Here is a 22,073-nt window from a genome sequence, read left to right on the forward strand (position 1 = left end):
GGCCTAAGAACTGGCCCTTTCCAGCTCCTTCCAGAGCCACTATGACCAAACCCAGACATTCCAAGACCACCAGATTTCAGCCCCAAGGGACTTTCAGAACTAAACAATGGGGTGCTTCCACTTCCAGATCTGGAAACAACAAGGCACCACCCTATGGTAAATAGTCTCAATGAATTCCCTTTGAAATTACCAAGCACTTACCTCTTAGCCGCCCCTTTGGGGGAAAACTGGCTCTTCATTCAAGAAACTGGCAACTTATAACCCAGGACAAATGAGTTTTAAATATAGTGTCCCAGGGATACAGATTTCATTTTCACACGCTGCCAACTCCAAATGGGTGGCCAGACCTGCCCCCAAATCAGTGGGCAGAAGCTCATAAACAAGTACTTTCCCTCCTAAACATGGGGGCTATTCAGCTAGTACCAGAAGAGAAAAAGGGACAAGGTTTCTATTCCATACTTTTCCTGGTACCCAGAAAAGACAAATCATGGCATCCAATTCTGGACCTTTCTACTCTAAACACCTTTCTGGACATTCCAAAATTCAAGATGCTGACTCTTCACCAGTTACTTCCTATGCTAGGCAAGGATGCCTGGTTGGCAACTCTCGACTTAAGAGGCTTACCTGCATATCCCAAGCAGGGAATCTTGCAGAAGATTCCTATGCTTCAAAGCAGGCTGCATGCATTATCAGTTCTCTGCACTACCCTTTGGCTTGTCTACTGCGCCCAGGGTATTCACAAAGTGTCTGGCTCCAATAATTGCATTTTGCAGGCAAAGAAATATTCAAATATATCCATACCTGGACGATTGTCTAATTCAGGCAGAAAACCAGGCCATTCTTCTAAAACATCTGGCGTTTGTAAAAAGAGTTCTAACCTGCCTATGGTACACCATAAACGAAAAGAAATCTTAACTGGTACCCTCTCAAAAAAATTACATTCCTGGGTGCAAGCTTTAATACAACTGCCCAGATGGCTTTCCTTACGCCAGAAAAGCAAATTCATTTGGTGACTTACTTCAAACAGGTGGCCACAAAAACCCTGCTATCTGCAAGGCAAATACTGCAAGCCTTGGGGTTCATGGCCTCATGCATTCTTCTAATTCATATGCAAGACTGCATATGTGGAAACTTCAGTGGTACTTAAAAAGTTTATGGTGTCAACATTGTCACAGCCTGGAAACAATGATTCCTATCGTACCTTGCTTACGCCTAGAGTTCCTATGGTGGGCAGAGGCCTGCCACCAAAGCAAGGGACTGCCATTCACACCACCCCCTGCCTCCCACACCCTAACTACAGACGCATCAGATTATGCATGGGGGGGCTCATCAGTTAGGGAAGTGCATTCAGGGCAAATGGAGCCCAAATCAAATGCACCTTCATATCAATCAAAAAGAAATGCTAGCTATACAGAATGCACTGACAGCCTTCAAGGACTACCTTCATCCAGGACAATTGCTGATAAAGACGGACAACACCACGGTTATTTGGTACATAAACAAGCAGGGGGTTCACATTCCTACCCCCTCTGCAGACTAGCCATGGCTTTGTGGAACACAGCCTTGAGCTACCAAGTACAACTACAAGCTCAATTCCTGCCAGGAAAGCAGAATGTTCTGGCAGACAAACTAAGCAGAAATCTCATGGACCCTCACGAATGGAAACTGGAACCACAGATTTTCAGCATGTTGACATGCAAATGGGGGAGCCCAGACATAGATCTTTTTGCCTCACCCCAGAACTACCAGTTGAACAAATTGTATACAAGAACTCATCACAAAAAAGCCTGGAAAGTGGATGCTCTGTCCTTCAACTGGAAAAACCTATCAGTCTATGCCTTTCCCCCTCTGCCTTTGCTCACCAAAGTTCTACTAAAAGTCAAACAGGACAAACCAAAAATGACTGTGATTGCTCCAGACTGGCCTCGCCAACACTGGTACCCACTCCTGCGCAGTGTGTCACACATTTTGCCATGGCACCTGCCTCAGACACCTTCCTTACTGTCTCAGCAGGAGAACCAAATTCAGCACCCTCAGCTCCAAACATTGAATCTTGCAGCTTGGCTAATCACTTAAATTCACCCTTAGCATCCCTCAGCAAACCTGTGATAGATGTCATTTTGGAGGCGAGAAGACCTAGTACTAGAAAATTTTATGCTGACAAATGGAAAAGATTCTGTGCTTGGACTCAATCTCAAGGGATATGCACAGCAGTGCCCAATTTACCTCAAATTTTGCAATACTTAACTGAGATACTTCACAAGGGCCTGTCTTTTTCTTCCATAAAAATCCATGCCTCAGCTGTTTCAGCTCATTACAACATAACCCCCCCCCTTCTCTCATCCTCTTCTAAAGCAGTATCTCAGAGGGTCCAAAAACTTGAGACCACCCAGGAGAGCTTCAACCCCTGCCTGGGACCTTAACTTTGTATTGGAGAAACTCACTCTACCTCCTTTCGAGCCAGCTGCAACTGCAGACTTAAAATTTATTTCCTGGAAATCAGCCCTCCTTTTAGCAATCACTTCAGCTAGAAGGATATCTGAATTACAGGCCCTTATGGCAGTGGAGCCTTTCATCATCTTTCATGCGGACAGGGTGTCACTCAGGACCAATCCATCATTCATGCCCAAGGTGGTATCCAGTGTGGCTCTTAATCAGTCCATTCATTTGCCAACTTTCTTTCCCAATCCACAGAACAAGGGAGAGCAGATTCAACATTCATTGGATGTACACAGACAACTTAGATTTTACTTGGACAGGACTAAATCTCAAAGAAAATCTGAACAACTGCTGGTAGCATTTGCTGCAGGGGCATAGAGGAAGGCTATTTCAAAGCAAACCATTTCTAAATGGATTAGCCATTGAATTAATTTCTGTTATAAGCACCATGGAAATCCTACCCTCCAGGGAATCAGATCTCATTCCACCAGGGCTGCATCTACTTCAGCAGCCTTTCTCAGAGGTGTTCCTACCAGGGATATTGTAGAAGCTGCTACCTGGAGTTCAGTTCATACTTTCACCAAGCATAATCACTTACCAATTTTCTCTAAATCCAGAGCTGGCTTTGCCACTGCTGTTTTGCAGGGCTTTATAGCTGGTCCTAATGCTGTATAAATCCATCCTCCCAACCTTAGCTTTGGGAATCTACCCAAATGTAATGACTGCAACAGTGAAACACGAGGAATATAGTACAGTTGTGCACACTTACCATAAATGTAGATGTTCAAGTGTATTCACTTATGCAGTCCTGGTTACCCTCCCTCCAGCCCCCTGTTTTTACTATGCTTAAAAGCCTTTTTGGTGTATTTGCTTTTGTTTGGAGGTATATTTTTGTGTTTCTAATTATGTATGTGTGTGTAGATATATATATATATATATATATATATATATATATATATATATATATATATATATATATATATCCCTATTTTGGGGGAACCTGACATCTGGGGCAAGAAAAACTTATGTAATGGCTTCGGCTGCACGTTTTATACCCCTGACGACCTGACGTCATGAAAGAAGGGACAGCAACTGATGCAGGACCCAAGACTTTGTTAATCAGGCCGACTGAGGGCAACCTGCCAGCAGATTACCCAAATGTAATGACTGCAACAGTGAATACACTCGAACATCTACATTTATGCTAAGTGTACAGAACTGTACTTTACATTTATACATTCTAAGATGTTACAGGAGTGGAAGCTACTAAAGAGAAAGCCCACTGAATTGTACAGGCAGCAGGTATGTATAAATCATTTGTAATTTCACTGAGAGGTTGAGTGTATTCTGTTTACAGAGAGTATTTGGAGAGTATCGTATGGTGAACGCAAAGTCTCAACCTTGAGATGAGCATGTACAGGACCAGGATTGGTTAACATGTGGATTAAGCAGTAGGTTAAAACTACTGAGTTTGTTGGAGAGTTTTATTTGAGTGGGGTTACTGTTGCAGAGTTTAGCAATATATTGGGAGTAGAGTGAGTCTCCTGCAACATTATTTGACTTATTTGTAAGTAATAAGAATTTGTTACTAGGGTGGGGGTCCCTTGCTGCACAGCTGGGTAGTAATACGTTTCGTAGTGCAGGGCATTTTTCTGGATGATGAATGAGTTTGTGTGCTGTAGTTAGTTGTGAATATGTTAGGTAGTTGTGCAGTTCAAGCCAGTTTAATTGCTTTAAGTTATGACAGTGGGGGGCGATTGGTGGCAAATTTAGCTATTTTATTATAGCAGGAGGCAAGTTTCTTTCTTTGAGTATCATTTAAGTTTGTTAGGATTGGAACAGCATATAAGAGAGTTGGCAATAAGAAGGTGGTGGCCAGAGTTTTTCTTGCAATATCTATAAGGAATCCATTGATCCTACAAAGGGAGTCTGGTTTCTGGTGAGTAGATTTAATGGTGTGGAGTATATGATATGTGAGTTACAGTTTCAGTGACAGTTTTATTTGCCGACTTTATGGCTAATAAATTGCTTTTGGCTACTTTTTGAGGTAAAAATCATTAACTTAGTTTTCTTGGTGTTGAGTTAGGAGGTTTGATTCTTTGAGCCAAGTTTCTCCAGAGGAAAAAGATTTTTGGGTAATGTTTAGGAGCTTATTTATTGTTGAGACCACACATATTAATGTTAAAGGACATTATAAAATGTAGACATAGAATACGGACCTTCTCCAGAATTACTGTAGTTAATGTGTCTGCGTTTTCGTTCCTTAAGACATTTTTGTCCAGCTGATGTACTGCTATTTCTGCTAGTAAAGTACTTGGTCTTCATTCTCTCATTGTGCTTTTTCAAAGGCTGGCTGCAATGAAAAGGGAGCTAAGAGTAAAGGAACTACAACTTTTGGATGCAACACGAAGGCGTTTTTTGAAGTACCAGCAGGACCAGCGCAAAATGGAGTTAAGAAGACTGGATGATAAAATCAACAGGAAGGTCATTCTTTTTTGTATAGCTCTTCTGGTCTGGATTTAAAACAAAAAAGAACATTGCATTTGATTAGTTTGCCTTCTGACCCTTTACCACCTGTGTCTGTTTTTGCCTTTGCACTGAAGTAAGAAAAATACTGAAATGGCATCTGCAGTCAGTATTTATTATTCATGATAAGAACTGAGTTAAGTACAGAACTACTTTTGTGTGACTACTGTAGTTTTTAAGAAGTTCAGTTTCAGCTAATGTTTGTTTGTTTGATCTGATGTTATCTTTGTCACCATTCATCACATCAGGGTCTTGCATCCGCCATCGGATCTGAGCCAGCATACTTTAGACAACAGCTTAGCTCAAGCTCCTCCCCTCCCATGATGCTCCTCTGCCCTCTAACCCCTCAGATCTCATTTCCCGCATTTGCTAGTCAGACGCAGTTCGCTCATTTCCTTGTGGTAGTATGAGTAAGGTAGTTTTCTTTGGGTTTTTTGTTTCCTCTGCTTTTCTTCAGGTTTCTCTCCCTATCCTAGTTTAGTGTCCTGTTAGTTCAGCAGTTTGATTTCCTGTTTCCCCTCCCGTTTTTGTATGTTTATCTGTTTTTTGCCCTTTTGTGTTCTTGGGTTTATTTTTGTGTTTTTGTACTGTTTCTGGTCATAATTAAGTAGATTGTGTGCTTGGACGGATTTGTTGTGCTTAGACCTTGGACCGTGTCTCTGGCTATGTTTTTTTAGCTGTCCCTTTGGTTTTCTGTTTGCCTTTGCCTTCCCATGTCAGAGAATCCCTTAAGGTTGAGAGGTGCTCCTCGTGTGGTCAGAAGATGCCTGTCTCCGACTCATACAAGGAGTGCCTCTATTGTCTTGGCAGCGACCATCTGGAGGTTGAATATGGCATTTATGCCACTTTCAACCCCAGAGCCTTTGTTAACCGCCGAAACAAGCTTTTAATAAAAGGCTTGGTCAAGGCGGACCCTTTGGTCACAGAAACCTCGACCAAATCGGGCTCCTCCAGAGTAAAGAAAAAGATTCCTTCCTCCTCTGTTTCTTCGAAGGAGGTTCCATCCAAGCAGCTCAGGCTGTTGGATCCCAGGTCCCTGGATCCGACTCCAGCTGGTGTGGTGTTGGATCCAAGAGCCTCAGATCTCAGAACTTCTAGGGAGTCCACCCCCGGATCCAAGGCCTTGGGTTCCAGGTCTTTGATTTGACGGTTTTGATCTGGACCCCCGTATCCAAGGCTCTTGCCTCGAAGCCTTCAGATCCGACTAAGGGTACTGTTGCCATGGGTCCGACCTCCTCGGATCCGAGGGTTTCAAGGCCAGTTTCCTCGGATCCTTTATTGCAGTCTGCGACGGGTCGGCTGGATCCAAGGACCGCGCAGGATCCCATATTTGTGAAGGAATTTCCTTCAGGAGGCTTTGGGTGGGGAACAATTGTTTACCCCCCCACACAAGGCTCGCTATCCAGAGTGCAGAAGGAGATCCTCGGGGTCTTGGCATGGTTCTCCAGCAAGGTCCTCCATCTCCTCCCGGTCTTCCAGGAGTGTTTTCCCTGTAGACATGGACAGGATAATGCGTTCCTTTTTAAAGGATCAAATCGAGTTGGGGCTATTGGCTTCCCCAGCCCACAGGTTCAGGGAACCGTCTCCCACTCCCCACTTACCTTCTCCTCATCCGACCTCCAGATTGGATTCTCAAAGACCAGTGCATGGTGTGGAGGCGGTTGGGATATCAGGCCCCATTATGGTTTGTACCCCCATCAGGATCGGTGGCCGGTTCTGTTTCCATTCCCCCAGGACAGGCGAGCCCTCTGGTTCGGGCTGCGGCCCTGGAGTCCATGGGGGCGGGTTCAAGCTCCAGACTTTTCGAACCATTCTCTACCCCTTGGTGCTTTGGTGCTTGACAGCTCTGGACCGGCGCTGTCCCGAGGGTTGGGGTGGTCTGGCAAGGTTGGCTCCTTCTGCTGTGGTGTTTTCAACGGGAGAGGGAGACTAGACCTCATCCAGTCCTGCTGCATTTCAGGCAGCAAAGAGATCCTTCTCTGAGGTCAGAGTTTGCCTACCCCACTCGCTGTCTCCCTTCCCAGCCTCAGTATTTGAGCGGACCCATTCATCTTGCTCCCAGTCAGCCCATCCGGTCTAGCCTCCAGGGGGATCCTCCTTCATAGGGATCCCTTCCTCTTGTGAGTCTTCCCCTCAGTCTTCGGCAGAGGAAACTCCTCGGAAGAGGACATGTAAGTAGGAGGCATCTGGACTCCTTATGGAGTGCCTAACCGAGGACACGGATGCCGATGAAGGTGATGGGTCCCCAAGGTCACCACCCAACAATGTCTCCTTTGGAGACATACTTGAGATCCTTAAAGCTAAGGGCGGTTGGTCTGCACAACACCCATCCTCTGAGGAAACCATGCTTCTGGAGGCTTTTGGGAAGGGCCCATCTACCTCTTGGGTGTCCCCTCCTGCTGACCCTCTTATCAATCTTGTTGCCAGCAGGGCTTGGAAGGAGCCGGATACTGTGGACCCAGTGCCCAAAAGAGCCAACAAGTTTCTAAGCCCTCCTTCAGCTAAAGCTTTCTTATCCAAGGTGGTCCCGGTTGATGCTATTGTGGTGGCTGCCACCACCAAGAAAGAGCTGGCGGAGCAGAGTTTGTCTATCCACCCTCCTAATCTTGACTCCGAGAGCTCTGGACAGTTTCAGAAAGTGGGTGTTTGCTTTGGCTTCCTTTAACCTGTGAGCTTTGAACTGTTTAACTCATTTTACCCAGCTCCAGAGTGACTTGATTAAGGAGCTTTCAACCTCACTCATGGAGACCATGTCTGCAGAGGAATTTAAGACCGTTTCTGCCAAACTGGCCACTCTTACTTCTGTAGCCAGTTCGTTCATGAGGTTACTCTCCAACATTGCAGAAGGTTCCTCATGGGCAGCGGGCACAGGCATTGCCATCAGTCGCCATGCCTGGCTGCGCTTATGTGGGTTTGCAGAGGCCTTTAAGATGTCTCTCACCAATGCCCCCTTTGATGGTTTCACTCTCTTTGGACCGAGCATTAAGGAGACTTTGACCTGCAGTGAACAGGAAGGAAAGATGCTGTCAGTATTAAATTTTCTAACCCCCAAAGGTCATTTTCTAAGACCCAAAAGGGGTTCTGCAAGGTGCAGTCTTTCTTTCAGGACTTTCAAAACTATTCCTTTTCTAGGGCATGGGGGAGAGGTTTCAATAGCAGATGTCACCCCAGTGGCAGAGGAGGCCCACAAAATCAAGGTTCCAGGGAGCCCTTCTCTGAGAAACCCTTCCAACTTCCCTGAGGTGTTGCCCGACTGTCCCACCCTGGAAGCATTCGGGGGGGGTCGAGTGATCTTGCACCCTTTGGCCTGGGCAAATATCACAAGCGATCAATGGGTGCTAACCATTATATCCAGGGGCTATTGCATTACCTTTTCAGAAACCCCACTGAAGATCAAAGCTCTCCCAGACATGCCACCCAGTCAGAGAGAGTTGGCCTGCTGGGAGGTCTTGAACCTCCTTCGAAAAAGAGCCATCCAAAAGGTCCCCACAGGACAGAGAGGATCCTGAACTTACTCCCGCTTCTTTTTAGTACCCAAGAAAACAGGGGACCTGCGTCCCATTTTGGACTTCCACTTACTAAACCTATTTGTCAAGAAGTCGAAGTTTCGGATAGTCACTGTGCAGTCAATTGTGGCTCTTTTGCACAGCAACAACTGGATATGCTCTGTGGATCTCCAGGATGTGTACTACCATATTAAGATAAACCGACAGTCCAGGAGATTTCTCCGCTTTTGCTTGGGAGCCGATCATTTTCAGTTCAGAGCTCTGCCCTTTGGCCTCACCACAGCCCCCCGGGTGTTCACCAAATGCATGGCAATGGTGGCAGCTCATCTCAGACTGCAGGGACTCCAGGTGTTTCCCTACCTAGACGATTGGCTCCTTACAGCCCCCAAAAAGCATCAACTATTGGAGAACATACGTTTCCTGCTCTTCCTCTTTGATCAGTTGGGGATAACAGTGAACCTGACCAAATCTTCCTTGGCTCCATCCCAACAATTGGAATTCATAGGCACTCAGTTGGATACCACCTCGGAAATTGCAGCTCTTCCTCCCCGCCGTGCATTCTTCTCCGATCTCATGTTCAGGTTCTTCTGGAACAAACATATCCTCCAGTGTCGCACATTCTCAGGGCTCTAGGTTCCATGGTAGCTGCCATTTATCTTGTTCCACTTGCAAGGTACTGCATGAGAGTACTGCAGTGGACCCTAGCAGTTCAGTGGTCCACTCGGTGTCATCCCCTGTAGGTTCCCATTCATGTCACGCCAATTTGTCAGAAACACCTTTTGTGGTTGATGCATTCCCCAGACCTCCTAGCAGGCAGGTCCTTTTCCTGTCCAGTTCCCACGGGCATGGTCACCATGGACTCTTCCCAACTGGGGGGAGCACTTTCAACGAAAGACTGTCCAAGGGAAGTGGTCCCCTTCAGAGGACCAATCTGCACATGAACGTTCTGGAGATGCACAGTCCTTTTATCTTTGCAAGCCCTTTAGGATTGCCTCCCTCTGGTGACGATAGCAGTTCTCTCGGACAGCATGGCTGTTGTATGGTATATAAGCAAGCAAGCAAGGGGGCACAGGGTCTTATCTGCTCTGTTGCAAGGCCATGAGGGTTTGAGAATGGGAGATGTCCTCTGGGAGCTTTCTTATTGCAACACACATTCCCGGAGCATCCAAAGTGCTGGCAGACAAGCTGAGCAGGGCTACTCTGACCCCTCACAAGTAGTCCCTGAATCCTGTAGTGGCGAAGCCGATTTTCTGTCAGTGGTTTCAGCCAAGCTGTGATCTGTGTACATCCCCTTTCAGTCACAAATGCAGCAGTTACTTTGCATTGATCCCCCCAGAGGGGGGAGTCCCCCAGGGATGCACTGACTCACTTACACTTGGCCTCCGGGTCTCCTTTATGCCTTTCCTCTATTACCATTAATTTCCAGAGTTCTTCAGAAAGCCAGACTCCTCATTGCCCCCTTCTGGCCTCGGCAGGTGTGGTTCTCCCTTCTACAGACTCATCTGAAACACCCGCCTTGGGTACTCGATCCATCTCAGGATCTAATATCCCATCCGTCGCTAGTTCTGATCCTGAATATGCAGACCCTTCATCTGGCAGCGTCGTTTATCCACTTCCAGTAATTTTGGCTAAGTCCATGTTAGCCTTGCCAGTGAAGGACATTATCCTTGCTTCCCAGAAATCTTCCACGAAGAAAGTATACAGTAGTAAGTGGAAGAAATTCTCCATCTGGGTGAAAAATAGGAATCTCGATCCCTTTTCGGCTTCCATTCCTAAGATTCTCCTTTTCCTGGCCTCTTTCTTCAAGGAGGGGCCAGTTTTTCTATGATCAAAGTTCAACTGGCAGCAATTTCCAATTTTCATCTTAGCAATGATCCTACCTTTTCTTCTCAGCTCTGCAAAGCCTTTTTGAAAGGTTTGTTTTTAAGTCCCCCTGTCAAGGACCCTTCTCCCCCATAGGATCTTTCTTTGGTGCTGCAATCTTTAACTAATACACCCTTCGAGCCTGCTGCATCCTGTGGTCTTAAATTTCTTTCTTGGAAAACTGCCCTTTTAGTGGCCATTACTTCAGCTAAAAGAATATCTGAGTTGCAGGCTCTTACAATTAAGCCACCTTATTTAATATTTCATAAAGACAGAGTAGCTCTGAAACCTAATCCCTCTTATGCCCAAGGTGGGGTCGGAGGCTAATCTCAATCAATGTATCCAACTTCCGGTGTTCTTCCCTAATTATACCAATAAGGGAGAATATATTTTACACACATTAGATGCTCATGGTCAGCTCTGTTTCTATCTGCATAGAACTAAGGCCTTTCGCCTTTCAGACCAATTGTTTGTGGCAAGCAGTGTCAAAGATTACTGTTTCCCATTGGATTTTCCAGCGCATTTCCTTCATTTATTCCTCGTGTGGTGCTCCTTTGCCCAGACCAGTTAAGGCTCATTCCACTTAGGGCGGTGGCTACTTCAGCTGCATTTGTAGCCCGCCAATCTTTGGATGACATTTGTGCAGCAGCAACTTGGTCTTCACCTCATACATTTATCTCCCATTATAAACTTGATTTGATTTCTAGAGGAAGGGCTTCCTTTGTCTCCACGGTTCTTCGGCATGTCCTTCCTTGAGGCCACCCAAGCTTTTAGGTAGCTGGAGACTCTGACCCTGATGTGATGAATGGTGACTAAGATAACATCAGATTAATAGTTATGTACTCACCATAACTTGGTATCTGTGTTATCTGTAGTCCCCATTCATCATGGTCCCACCCTCCAGCCCCCTTTCTGAAAGATTAGCAGGATGTTGGTGGAACTTTGTTGGCGGCAAGTACTCCTGGCTGTCTTCTTTCTTCAGCGCAAACTCGATCTGAGGTGTTAGAAGGCAGCAGAGCATCATGGGAGGGGGATGAGGGGAGCTTAAGCTAAGTTGTTGTCTAAATTGTGCTTGTTCGGATCAGATGTCGGATTCAAGACCCTGACGTGATGAATGGTGATTACAGGTAATACAGATACCAAGTTAAGGTGAGTACATAACTGTTATTTATTTATTCATGTGAAATTTGGTAAATGGATTGGTCATTTCACCCTTTTCGGCCACAAACCAGATTCCGCAAAGTACATAATACAATAAAAATGAATGGATAACAAAAGTAAAAATACATCTTACATCATATGGTAACAAAAATGCATATCAAAAGTAAAGAGGTAGCAAGAAGCAACAATATTCACAATATTTCACGCATTGCAGAAATATGTACAATATTTAGAGGTTGAGCTGTTAGTAGCACAGTGAGTACTGTATGTAGTACTTGTAAATATTCCAGCTAAAGAAACTATCAGTTGGTTTCAACATTTACTGTGAAATATCTGATTTTTACAGGGATATATTTTAGATTATAGTTAATTGTCATTACAGTAAATACTATTCTTTTTGCTACAATACTGTACTGATTCTTGTATTTCTGTATATGTGTGTATGTATTTATGTATTCATTCAACATTCGTTAACTAGGTAGTAGGAGGGTTGGTCCAAAGACCCTTTTGTGCCACAACCCAGACAAATGCAATTACATACATACAGGCAGATGCATATAAAAAGAATAAATACAATAGTATAGTTACTGTGAGGAAGAACTGTTCGATATAGAAGAAAAAACTGTACCCACTTTAGGTGCCATTATCTGTTCTGCTTGTAAACTGGGCACCTGTCAAAAGCCATAGGAGTCTTCTCTGTACTCACTAAGGTACTATGTAATAGATAGCATTTGTGTATTGTTCTCTTTTTCTTTTAATTTGATTTTCTTCTGTTAACAAAATAAGCCCAGAGGCTTCTTTCCGTAATGCAGATGTACTGTTTAGTAAAGTGACTTGCTTTTCCTTATCTGCCTTTCTTCTGAGGAAGTTGTCCCTTATTAGTTTGCTGTTCCCTGTCTTTATATTACTGGTTGGAGTGTACAGTAACTGTGTGTGCCAGCTGCATCAGAAAATTCCAAGAGAGTAAATTATATGTGCTGGAGGGGAGAAAGTATTAGCTGCTACAGAAGGCATACAGCCACAGCCTGATTGAAGAAGATCAGATTCTTTTCAGCAGTGCTTCCAAGAATGGCTCTGTTTTGTTGCCCATAAAATGATAGAATTACTCTGTTTGTGTGTACTTGCATAAAAATACATATACACACACGTGAATATATATATATATATATATATATATATATATATATATATACACACACACACACACACACACACACACATATATGTGTGTGTGTTAGTAAATAAAATCTATGGATTTATATGTGCATTGTGTGATTTTGTATTTTTACTGAAGATATCCTAACAGAAGTTCATATGGTCTTGTGGGTGCCAGATTCCTTTAAAAGAATAAATTTACAGTGTTTTTTTTCTGTTTAGCAGAAAATCATGATGGCTCCCTATTGAATGTCAGCAGTCTAAATGCTGAGTGCCAGCAAGCAGAACCCCCCCAAAAAAGAAAATGCAGGAAAACAGTGAATTTGAACATCACTCTTCTCCTAAAAACTTATTTTTTGATAGTGACAAGCCCTCCTTTATCCCCACCCCCCACTCCTTGAACTTGTATATACCAACTCCAAGATTACCATACCTTTGAGAAAAGAGGATATTTCAAGAAATGGCCATCTTCCCCTTAGTATGTTTGTCTGTTTTTTTCAGCCATTCAGTGTCAGCATTACAGGACTCTCGTACAATACAGAGTCCCACATTTTCAAACTGTTACCAGGCAGGACAATAGATGAATAAATAAACAGAACTTGTAGTAATGAGAGAGAAAGATTTAGAACTGTTTTTCTTGCGCTCATAAAAATTTGTTGTCTTTACTTCTACAGCTTCTGTATTTCATACAGTTAATTGTAAACATGTATCTAAGCTTACATATTTAGTTAGCTGTAAATATGCATATCAACTTAAATATTCTGTTATGAGAAAGCTTCTAAGGTAAAAGAAAAAAAACATATAGGGTATTCCTCTGATAATGTAAAATCATTCAGAACTATAGAGCATACATGGAATGCTTTACATATCAATTGACCAAGGGACCCAGGTCTATCCTACTGAACAATATTACCTTTCTTCAGTCGTTGGAGTGGAGCTTTTCCCTTACTTTACCGGATGAGGTCTGCTGTCAGTCTGCTGTACTCCTTACTGCCTCAGAATCTTTATAAGGGATTCTGGGAGAGCAGGTGTCAGTGGAAATGGCTGCTTTAAAGTAAGCAATCTCCTACCCAGCCATCAGTTAACAACATCCTGTGTGTGAGATATGAGGCTCATTCTGTTTCATTGTTGTTTCAGAGACTTCCAGTGCTTCTGCTGCCCCTTTACAGAGTGATTTCCCTGGTGTTATAATAAGGACGCCTGGGACCAAGCATAGCTGAGGCAAATGCCCAAATTACAGCTGACTTGAATTCATGGCGTGCCTGTGCTGATACTTGAGTACCTGATTGAGTACCTGAGAATTGGAAAGTGGTCTTATGGCATCCAGTGCTGCTCCTCTGATTACTGTAGCTTATTTAAGATCTGCACTAGAATATTTTGCATTACATCAGAAGGCTGCTCCTGGTCCTGCAGCTCCCCCATTCCTAAAACATCTTGAACTGATAGTGATGAAAAGAGAAAAAATACCACATCATCCATTCTGTGACTTGAGTACATAGGTCTGCACACCAGAGATACTGACACTGGGGATGAGGATTCCTTTTCTTTTGGTTTATGAAACATCACGTTTTTTGAAAGATCGCTTTAAGTTTACTTCTAAGGATTCATTAGTGGCTAAAATGCTACTGGCTTTTCCTGTTGTTGGAAATAGGCTTGCATGGTTCAGAGCATAACCTTTTCCTCATAATGTTAAGGGTCACACTTTGGATGCTTTACTACACCAGAGTTGTTTGGTTTCCTTTGCAAAAGGAATTTAAAAAATTAAAAGAGCAAGTTAGAAGAGAAATGTAATGGCATGAAAATGTAGAAAAGAATATACTCAAACATAGATTACTGTTGGCAGTACCATAAGCTGTAAGGTCATACCCCAGTGCATCTGGTCATTTTCCAAAAGCTAAGGGTGCCTTCCATGTGCTCCAGTGGTCAGGAGCTCAAGTAGAGCTCCATAAAAAAGAAATCTGTAGCAAGAGAAGCATCAGAGCTTTTTTGCTGCCAAAGTGCGTACTCATTTATAGGCAGGGCCGGTGTTAGCATTTTGGGGGCCCCCAGCAAATGTCAAGTTGGGGGCCCCCTAGGCACTTCCAGTATAAGCATCATCCTAACAATGCCATCCATCCTAAGCAACCTTTTATTTCATGCTGCAAACTTTTAGGAGCAGTATCCATAGACAGACCTGCAGCTACAAGCTTTTACATTGCAACAGGCCTATGTATCACACTATCACTATGTTGAGCTGTCTAACAAAGAGGCAGTTAGAGTTAATGGCACTTAGTTGCAACAGTGATACATTGCAACAAGTCTATGTACAGGTCTGGACTTAAAGTGAAATGATGACTGGACCTACATTTCAACCCCACACACACACCCTCCAGTCCTCTCCTCTGACTCCTTCTCCTTTTGGGCTCCCCATACCATCCACATTACCTTTTTCTTCCTTATCTCACATTTTGCCTTACTCTAAGCTTTTTCAAGAAGCCATAACTTTCTATATGCTCTGAAGTGCATTTTACACAACCTTTTCATCCAATAATAGATTGAACAGAAATTATGATTAAGGAAACAAATTCACTGTTGTGGTTCAGCTTTAGTTTTCCTTGCATCCTTCAACACACCTTTCCTGAACAAGACAGCCCAGTAATAACCATTTAGGAAATACTTCTGTGTCACTGTTAGATAGAGGCACAGTATACTAACTCGAAAAGGGCATAGCAAAATAAATTTAAAATGGGTGGCGAAGCCAAACACATTCTGGCTAGGCTTATAAATGCCCTAGGCCAGATAGCCTAGTAGGAACCTATCAACCTATGAACCTATGAACTCAGGTCAGGCCCGAAGAAGCCACATGTTTACAGATGGTCTGGGATGCATTTTAGAGCATTTTCTCAACATTTTACTCCAATGGTTGCCTAAATAAAAATTATGAAGAAAAAAATAATTTAAGTCTTATTTTTTTCTTTCAAGGCATAATTTGCGCCCAAGGCTTAATTTTCAAAGCTGACAAAATTGTAGCTTACAGTAAACTAACAAGCCAGTAGTTGTGAGAATATTTAAGTCTTATCTGGAAATACTGCCTACCTCCCTAACCCTCTAAAAAAGACAAGTCACTGCCTATGCATCCCTCTGGTGTTAGACTGGGATGAAAGCAGAGATTTAAATTGCCTTTGTCATATATTTCAAGTGACTGATGATATACATATACAGAGCATGTTCTTCACCCCAGCCGTCAAAGGTAGCCACATGTATATGTGCCTAGTATGTGATTGTGAGAATAATTTCAGTAATATTCAAATTTGTTGCTCCTAGACAGTACACCTCTCTTACACAAGCTATAGTAACCTTCTTTGTACACCTCTGAGGTCTGTGAGAAACACTGCCCTCAGCTCAAACACAAGCTATAATGACTTCATGTGCACACCTCTAAGGTTTGACTGTGATGAAAATTAAAGATGTAATATCCACACAATCTCTAGCCTCATAACCTGTAGCAGCTTTATGTACACACACACATTTGAGCAGGGCTGGTTTTAGAATGGGTGTGGTTGTAAACAGAGGCTATTATTAGCTTTATCCTAAAAGGGTCATATCTCAGCACCATTCAGGTTAAACAGCGTATTCAGAAAATTGATACATTTTTCTCCAACAAGCAACAGCTTTGTTGAGGGCCCCACAGAGTCAAGGATGATAAAGGGAGTCCCCATTATCCATTTAGACAGTCTATTGAGTGGGGGCAATCAGACTCCAAGAATATCTAAGTGTCTGAATGTTCTGTGATATATGTTCTGTCTTATTTTGAAATATAATTACTTGTTAGGTACATTTTTAGTGATACACAGCAGAATAATGTCTGCGTCCTGCCATTATTGGGTGCATGCACAGCTAAACTTCATTGATGTTTTTTACACACACACACACACACACACACACACACACACACACACACACACACACACATGCATGCATAAGCCACAGCAGTACTAGTTATGTACTTAATTTCAGCAAACAGCAATGCCTTGTGCAACATTGGTACTGCCACACCAGATTAGTCACTGCTGTTTAGCAGTCGTCAAACAGCAGAAGCAGTAAGATTTATCCCATTGAGGAGTAATGCATACTTGTCACTGTCCCTACTTTCACAGACATTCCCTGATTTTGTTCATACTTTCGCTTTATCCTTCGTAAAAGTCTGATTTGCTGGTAAATCATTCAGGATTGCAAACAGTCAATTAATCCAGACATCTGAGTTTTATACTTATTGTCCAAAAATAGATGTTGATACAAAATATGTTATTCTAGTAACTTTTTAAGTGAATTAGAGAAATATTTAAACATATTTATGATTCTGAGCATTTATTCTATTATTTTTGGGATTATACTGAATTCTTAAGCAAAGAAATTGAGTTATAGAATCTGGTGTTCTGGTATTAGTTATAAAACTACCTGAAAGAGAAACTATCCCTGATGATCAGAAGCATCAGCTCTTCTTAAAATCCAAAGTTTGCACTGAGGTAAGTCCCTCTAGTGCTTATATTGTTCATGTTCATTATCATCTTCATCCTAACAGGGTCATATCACAGCCCTGTTCATGTTAAAGAGCATAATTAGGAAATGAATGGATTTTTCATTCCTCATTTTTCCCCAGTCAGCAGCAGCTTTTGTGGGGCCCCCACACAGACAAAGATGATTAACCTTGCAGCCATGGTTTTGCAGGGACTAAAAGCTGGCTATGTAGTTAGTTTTAATGGGGAAAATGTCCGAAAGCAGGGTTTAACTAAGCCAGGAGCACTATGTCAGTAGTAAAATATTTAATGGCATTCTGATGCCTGTTACTTGACAAAACACTGTTACTACAACCAGAAATATCTTTGAATTTTAAGGGAGATATAAATAAGAGTTATTACCCTCATAATTTATTAAGTATGCAAGACTGCTGCACTAGCTTTTGTTGGTTTTACAGATGTGACAAAATATCAGGATAAGATAACTTGCTGTGGTTGGGGCCCCAGGAACAGGGGGTGCCTAAAACCGGCTATGTTTATAGGGCCCCATGAAGCTGTTTGTCAGCTAGCAATCTTCAAGATTTTCCCCATTTGAAAAAGTCTTCCACTAACTTTCATTTTATGTGGAAAACTTATGAGGTTTTTTTCTGTGAAAATAATTGTGTTTAACTAGGAAACTGAACATATATTCAGTCTGTCATTGCATTCTTAAGGGAGCTGTTGTGTAAATGCTTTTATGATTTTTCTGTGAGGAAAAGTTTTACTTTTGACAGAAATCTTTCTTAGATTGCAAACTTTTGTGTGTTTGGGGCAGGATACCATGCTTATAGGTTCATAGGTGGGTACTAAGCTATTGGCCCTAGGGCCTATATAAGCCTAGCCAAATGGTACCCTGACTTTTGCCACCCAAGAAAATTATTTTCCTGTGCCCCTGTCAAGCAGAGCCACAGAAGTGATCCCCGGGGTGAATTTCCTATCGCCCATCCAGTCATCAAGATTTTTCTTGAAGAGTGCTAATGAGGAGCTTTGTTTGATATAGATAGGTAGTTTGTTCCAGAGTATGGGAAGTATCTGAGACAGGAATCTATCCCTCCAGCATGTTCTATTTATTGTGGTGACAAGGTTTAGGTCCCTAGAGCATGTAGCTCGGAGGGATTGGGATTTCTTTACCTGGAGCATGTCCAACAGCTCTGGGTTTGACATAGCTTTGTATGTTAGGCAGAGATTGCCTCTGAATAGGCAATATGCGACAGAGTAAAGCTGGAGTTTTTTGAGATGGTCTGCGTAGGGCATCTGTTTGAGGCTGCTAATCCTCTTTGTGAGGTATTTCTGTGGCCTTTCCAGTTGTAGATGTCTTGTGAGGTGCATTTCAAATGGGGCGTTGTACTCTATAATGGGTTTAATGAGTGATGAATAGAGGGGAACAATGACCTCTTTTTTCCTGGATGAGAAACCTTTTTTGATGAGGTGTGCCACATAGAAGGATTTCCTGACTACTCTGGTGATGTGATTATCAAAGGAGAGACTATTGTCCACCTGTGTCCCATGGTCTCTTATCACACTTTCGGTGTTAAGTAGACTACCGCCTATGTGGTAGTTTATGGGTACAGAGTTTTTACCAAAAGGGATGATAATACACTTTTTGGCATTGAGCTTGAGGCCATGGCTTTGACACCAGACATCTGTCACAGTGAGGCCCTTTTGTAGGATGTCAACATCGTTATGAGATTTGATTATGACTCCTAGTTTGCAGCCATCTGCGAACTTTGTTAGCCAAAGACCTTCTGTGTTAGCCTATACTTCAGAGAAGTAGATACCAAGCAGGAGAGGACTTACGACTGAACCCTGTGATACTCCACTTGTCACTGGTCTGAAGTTGGATTTAGAGTCTGCTACTTTCACAGTGTGGGTTCGGTCAGTGAGCCAGTTGGTAACCTATCTTGTGACATAGGGATTTATACCTAGTTTAGTGAGTTTGTCTATAATTCCAGAGTTGGGGGATGGTGTCGAAAGCCTTGGCGAGATCTAGATAGGCTGTGTTTACCACCTTACCCTCATCTACAGCTTTGGTGACTACTTCAAAGAAGTCTGTCAGGTTTAGGAGACATGATCTTCCTTTTACAAACCTGAACTGGGTAAGTTCCAGAGTTTGGAGATTACCAATGTCATTGTTTATAAGTTCCATGATGATACGCTCCATAGCCTTGCAGACCAGGCTTGTCAGGCTAATGGGGCAGTAGTTCCCGGGGTCTGTGGTGGCTCCCCCTTTGTGGAGTGGGATAACCATTGCTGTACACCATTCAGTGGGCACAAAGCCTGAGGTGAGGCTATGATTGAACATGGTACTTAGGTGGGATGGCAGTTTGTTCTGTAGTTCATGTAGAACGCAGCCTGGGATGTTGTCAGGTCCCATGGATGCTGCGTTCTTGGCTTTGGAGAGTGTGTTTTTTTACCTGTGCAGCCATGATTACAGGTACTCTGCATTCTTCCGGTATAGAGATGGGCCCTTTAGGGGATGAGAGAGGGGTAAAGTTATCACTGAACCTATCTGCCAGGATGTTGGCAATATCAGTTGGTTCTGTATATTTAGTGCCATTGTGCTGTAACTCAGAGCAGATCTGAGTTGCCATTGAGATTCTTGACATAGCTATAGAATGCTTTGTGGTTGTCTTTAGAATCAGAGACTATTTTGTTTTCATAACTAGCTTTGGAGGATTTTATGAGGGATCTCAGCTTCTTACTGAGGCTGACCACGGAGTTCCTCCAATCATGGGATTTTACACTTTTTGCAACAGTTTCTTTCTTCTGTTGTAGAATTTGTTTATAGCAGGGGGACCACCAGATTGGCTTCCTTTTTTGGAGGGTAGCATCTTGGTTCTGTTAGGGATTGCATGATCCATGCACTCGTGTAAGTGCTTATAAAGCGCAATTGTATGGGATTCAGCAGTCGTATCTCTACTGTCCGTCAGCATGGGTGTCGTGAAGTTTGCCACTTCCGCGTTAAGAAGCGTGAAGTTGGCTTTGGAGAATTTTTTTACGGTGGTTTCCCTAATGGGGGGTGGGGCTGGGATGTGGATGTCTAGGCTGATTTGCTTGTGGTCGGATCTGACCAACGAGGAATTGACCTCTAGTGTGGAACACTGGTTGCCCATGTTGGTAATGACCAGGTATAGGATATTACTGCCCCTGGTGGGGGTGTGGATAAGTTGATCCAAGGCATTAGAATTTATGAATTCCAGAAAACGTTGATCACAAGAGTCGGTACATGAGTAGTTTTCCCAGTTAATGGTGGGGTAGTTGAAATCGCCCATTATTAGGGTGTTAGGTTGTACCCTAATATTTTCCAGTGTATCAAGAAATGAGGAGTGGGAATCCTGGGGCATGGCGGGGAATCTGTAGCAAGCTACAATTTGCATTGCAGTCTTGCCCAGAGTTAGTTGCACTTGGATAATCTCAGATGCATTATGCTGAGCAACTAGCCTGGAGGTGCTGATATCCTTAATGAATATTGACATGCCTCCGCCTTTAGTGCTTCGGTCCAAGTTAGGTGGCTGAAAGGTGTGGTATAAATTATAGTCTGGTAATGCTCTCTGGAGCCTTGAACCAGGTCTCTGTCACTGCACAGATGTCGATGTTCTCCATTTTAAGGAGTGCCTCGAGTGAGTGCATTTTGAGGTTTAGACCTCTAGCATTGAGTAGCATTACCCTCAGATTTTTCTTGCTTTTACCTGTTACGGTGGTGAATTTGTCATTTGAATCTTGCCTAAAAAAGGCACTATTCGGGTGGCAAGAGCCTTAGCCAGTATCCAGAATCCCAAGGGCGACTGGTGCAGGCCATCTCTGGCATAGCATTGTGGTTTGTCGATCATGTCATCCCAGGCAGACAGATACTGGATCCCCTTAGAATGACACCAGAAGCTTAGCCAATTGTTGAAGTCAATCATTTTGTCCTTGTATCGTTGCGGTGGTGGTGCTGCGGTAGCACTGTCGCCTCACAGCAAGACATTGTGCCGTTCGATTCTCAGTTAGAGCGTCTTCTGTGTAGAGACATGCGTGAATGGGCGTACCTTCGTTGAAGGTTGTGCGTCAGGGCTGGCAAACTCGGCATGTAAAAAAAAATCTACTGCCAATCATTAGCGGACCGGAGTTCCACTGTGGCTACCTCTAACCGTGAAAAGCCGAAAGAGACAAACAAACTGTGGTATCATTCTGGGTGATGGCAGGATGCTACTCAGGGCTAGGGTCATACCTGCCTGGGCTACAAGATCAGAAAGCTCTTCCATGTCTCTTTTCATGTAGTCCAGTGAGGTACGTCTCAGGTCATTCACACCAACATGGACAATGACAGAGTCATATTTGTACTTGCTGTGGAGTGACCTGAGTGCATGCGTTATGTGGCAGATCCTGGCACCTGACATGCAGCTGACAGTGACTTTCTCCTTGTTTAGCCTGGTGAGTGGAACATCAGTGTGCCTGACTATAGAGTCACCCATGACTAGAGTGTTAGGTACGTTGTTATGCCTTACGGGCTGTGGTTGAGTGGCACACTGAGTTTGTGGGCTGTGTGTCATTTGGGTTGTGTTGGGGGGTGGAGGTTGCTTACGTTTCTGCTTTGGAGGTCCCTGTTGCTTAGGTAGATTTTTTTTTTTTGTGGTGTAGGTTTTGAGGGACTATGTGATGAGTGTGGTGTGGTGCAAGTGTTTACTTTCTCCTCTTGACTGTCTAGTCCAGTCTTGGGTGAAGAGGGCTTTGCTTCCAGTTTGGTTATATAAGTGCATCTCTCACAGGTTGTAGTGTTGGGTGGTAGGAGGAGAGGGTTGTCTGTGTTGCTGCATTGCCCCAAGATGCCCAGAATCATCAGGTAGACAGGCGAAAATATCGGGAGCTGACCCTTAGACATGCCTGGATAGGTGCTCATTTATTAAGT

The 22,073-nt window shown here is 43.4% G+C and overlaps 1 protein-coding gene across 1 annotated transcript in view; it reads left to right on the forward strand.

The window, feature by feature from the left end:
- Positions 1-22,073, forward strand: part of TBC1D31 (TBC1 domain family member 31) — a 1,335,355-nt gene that overhangs the window by 827,374 nt on the left and 485,908 nt on the right. The window contains exon 16 of the mRNA XM_044066576.1: positions 4,788-4,923. Coding sequence (XP_043922511.1) covers positions 4,788-4,923 — 136 coding nt within the window. The remainder of the gene's footprint in view (positions 1-4,787; positions 4,924-22,073) is intronic.

The sequence above is a fragment of the Protopterus annectens genome, chromosome 3.part1, assembly GCF_019279795.1.
Source record: "Protopterus annectens isolate FY-2018-M chromosome 3.part1, PAN1.0, whole genome shotgun sequence".
Taxonomy (NCBI): domain Eukaryota; kingdom Metazoa; phylum Chordata; order Ceratodontiformes; family Protopteridae; genus Protopterus; species Protopterus annectens.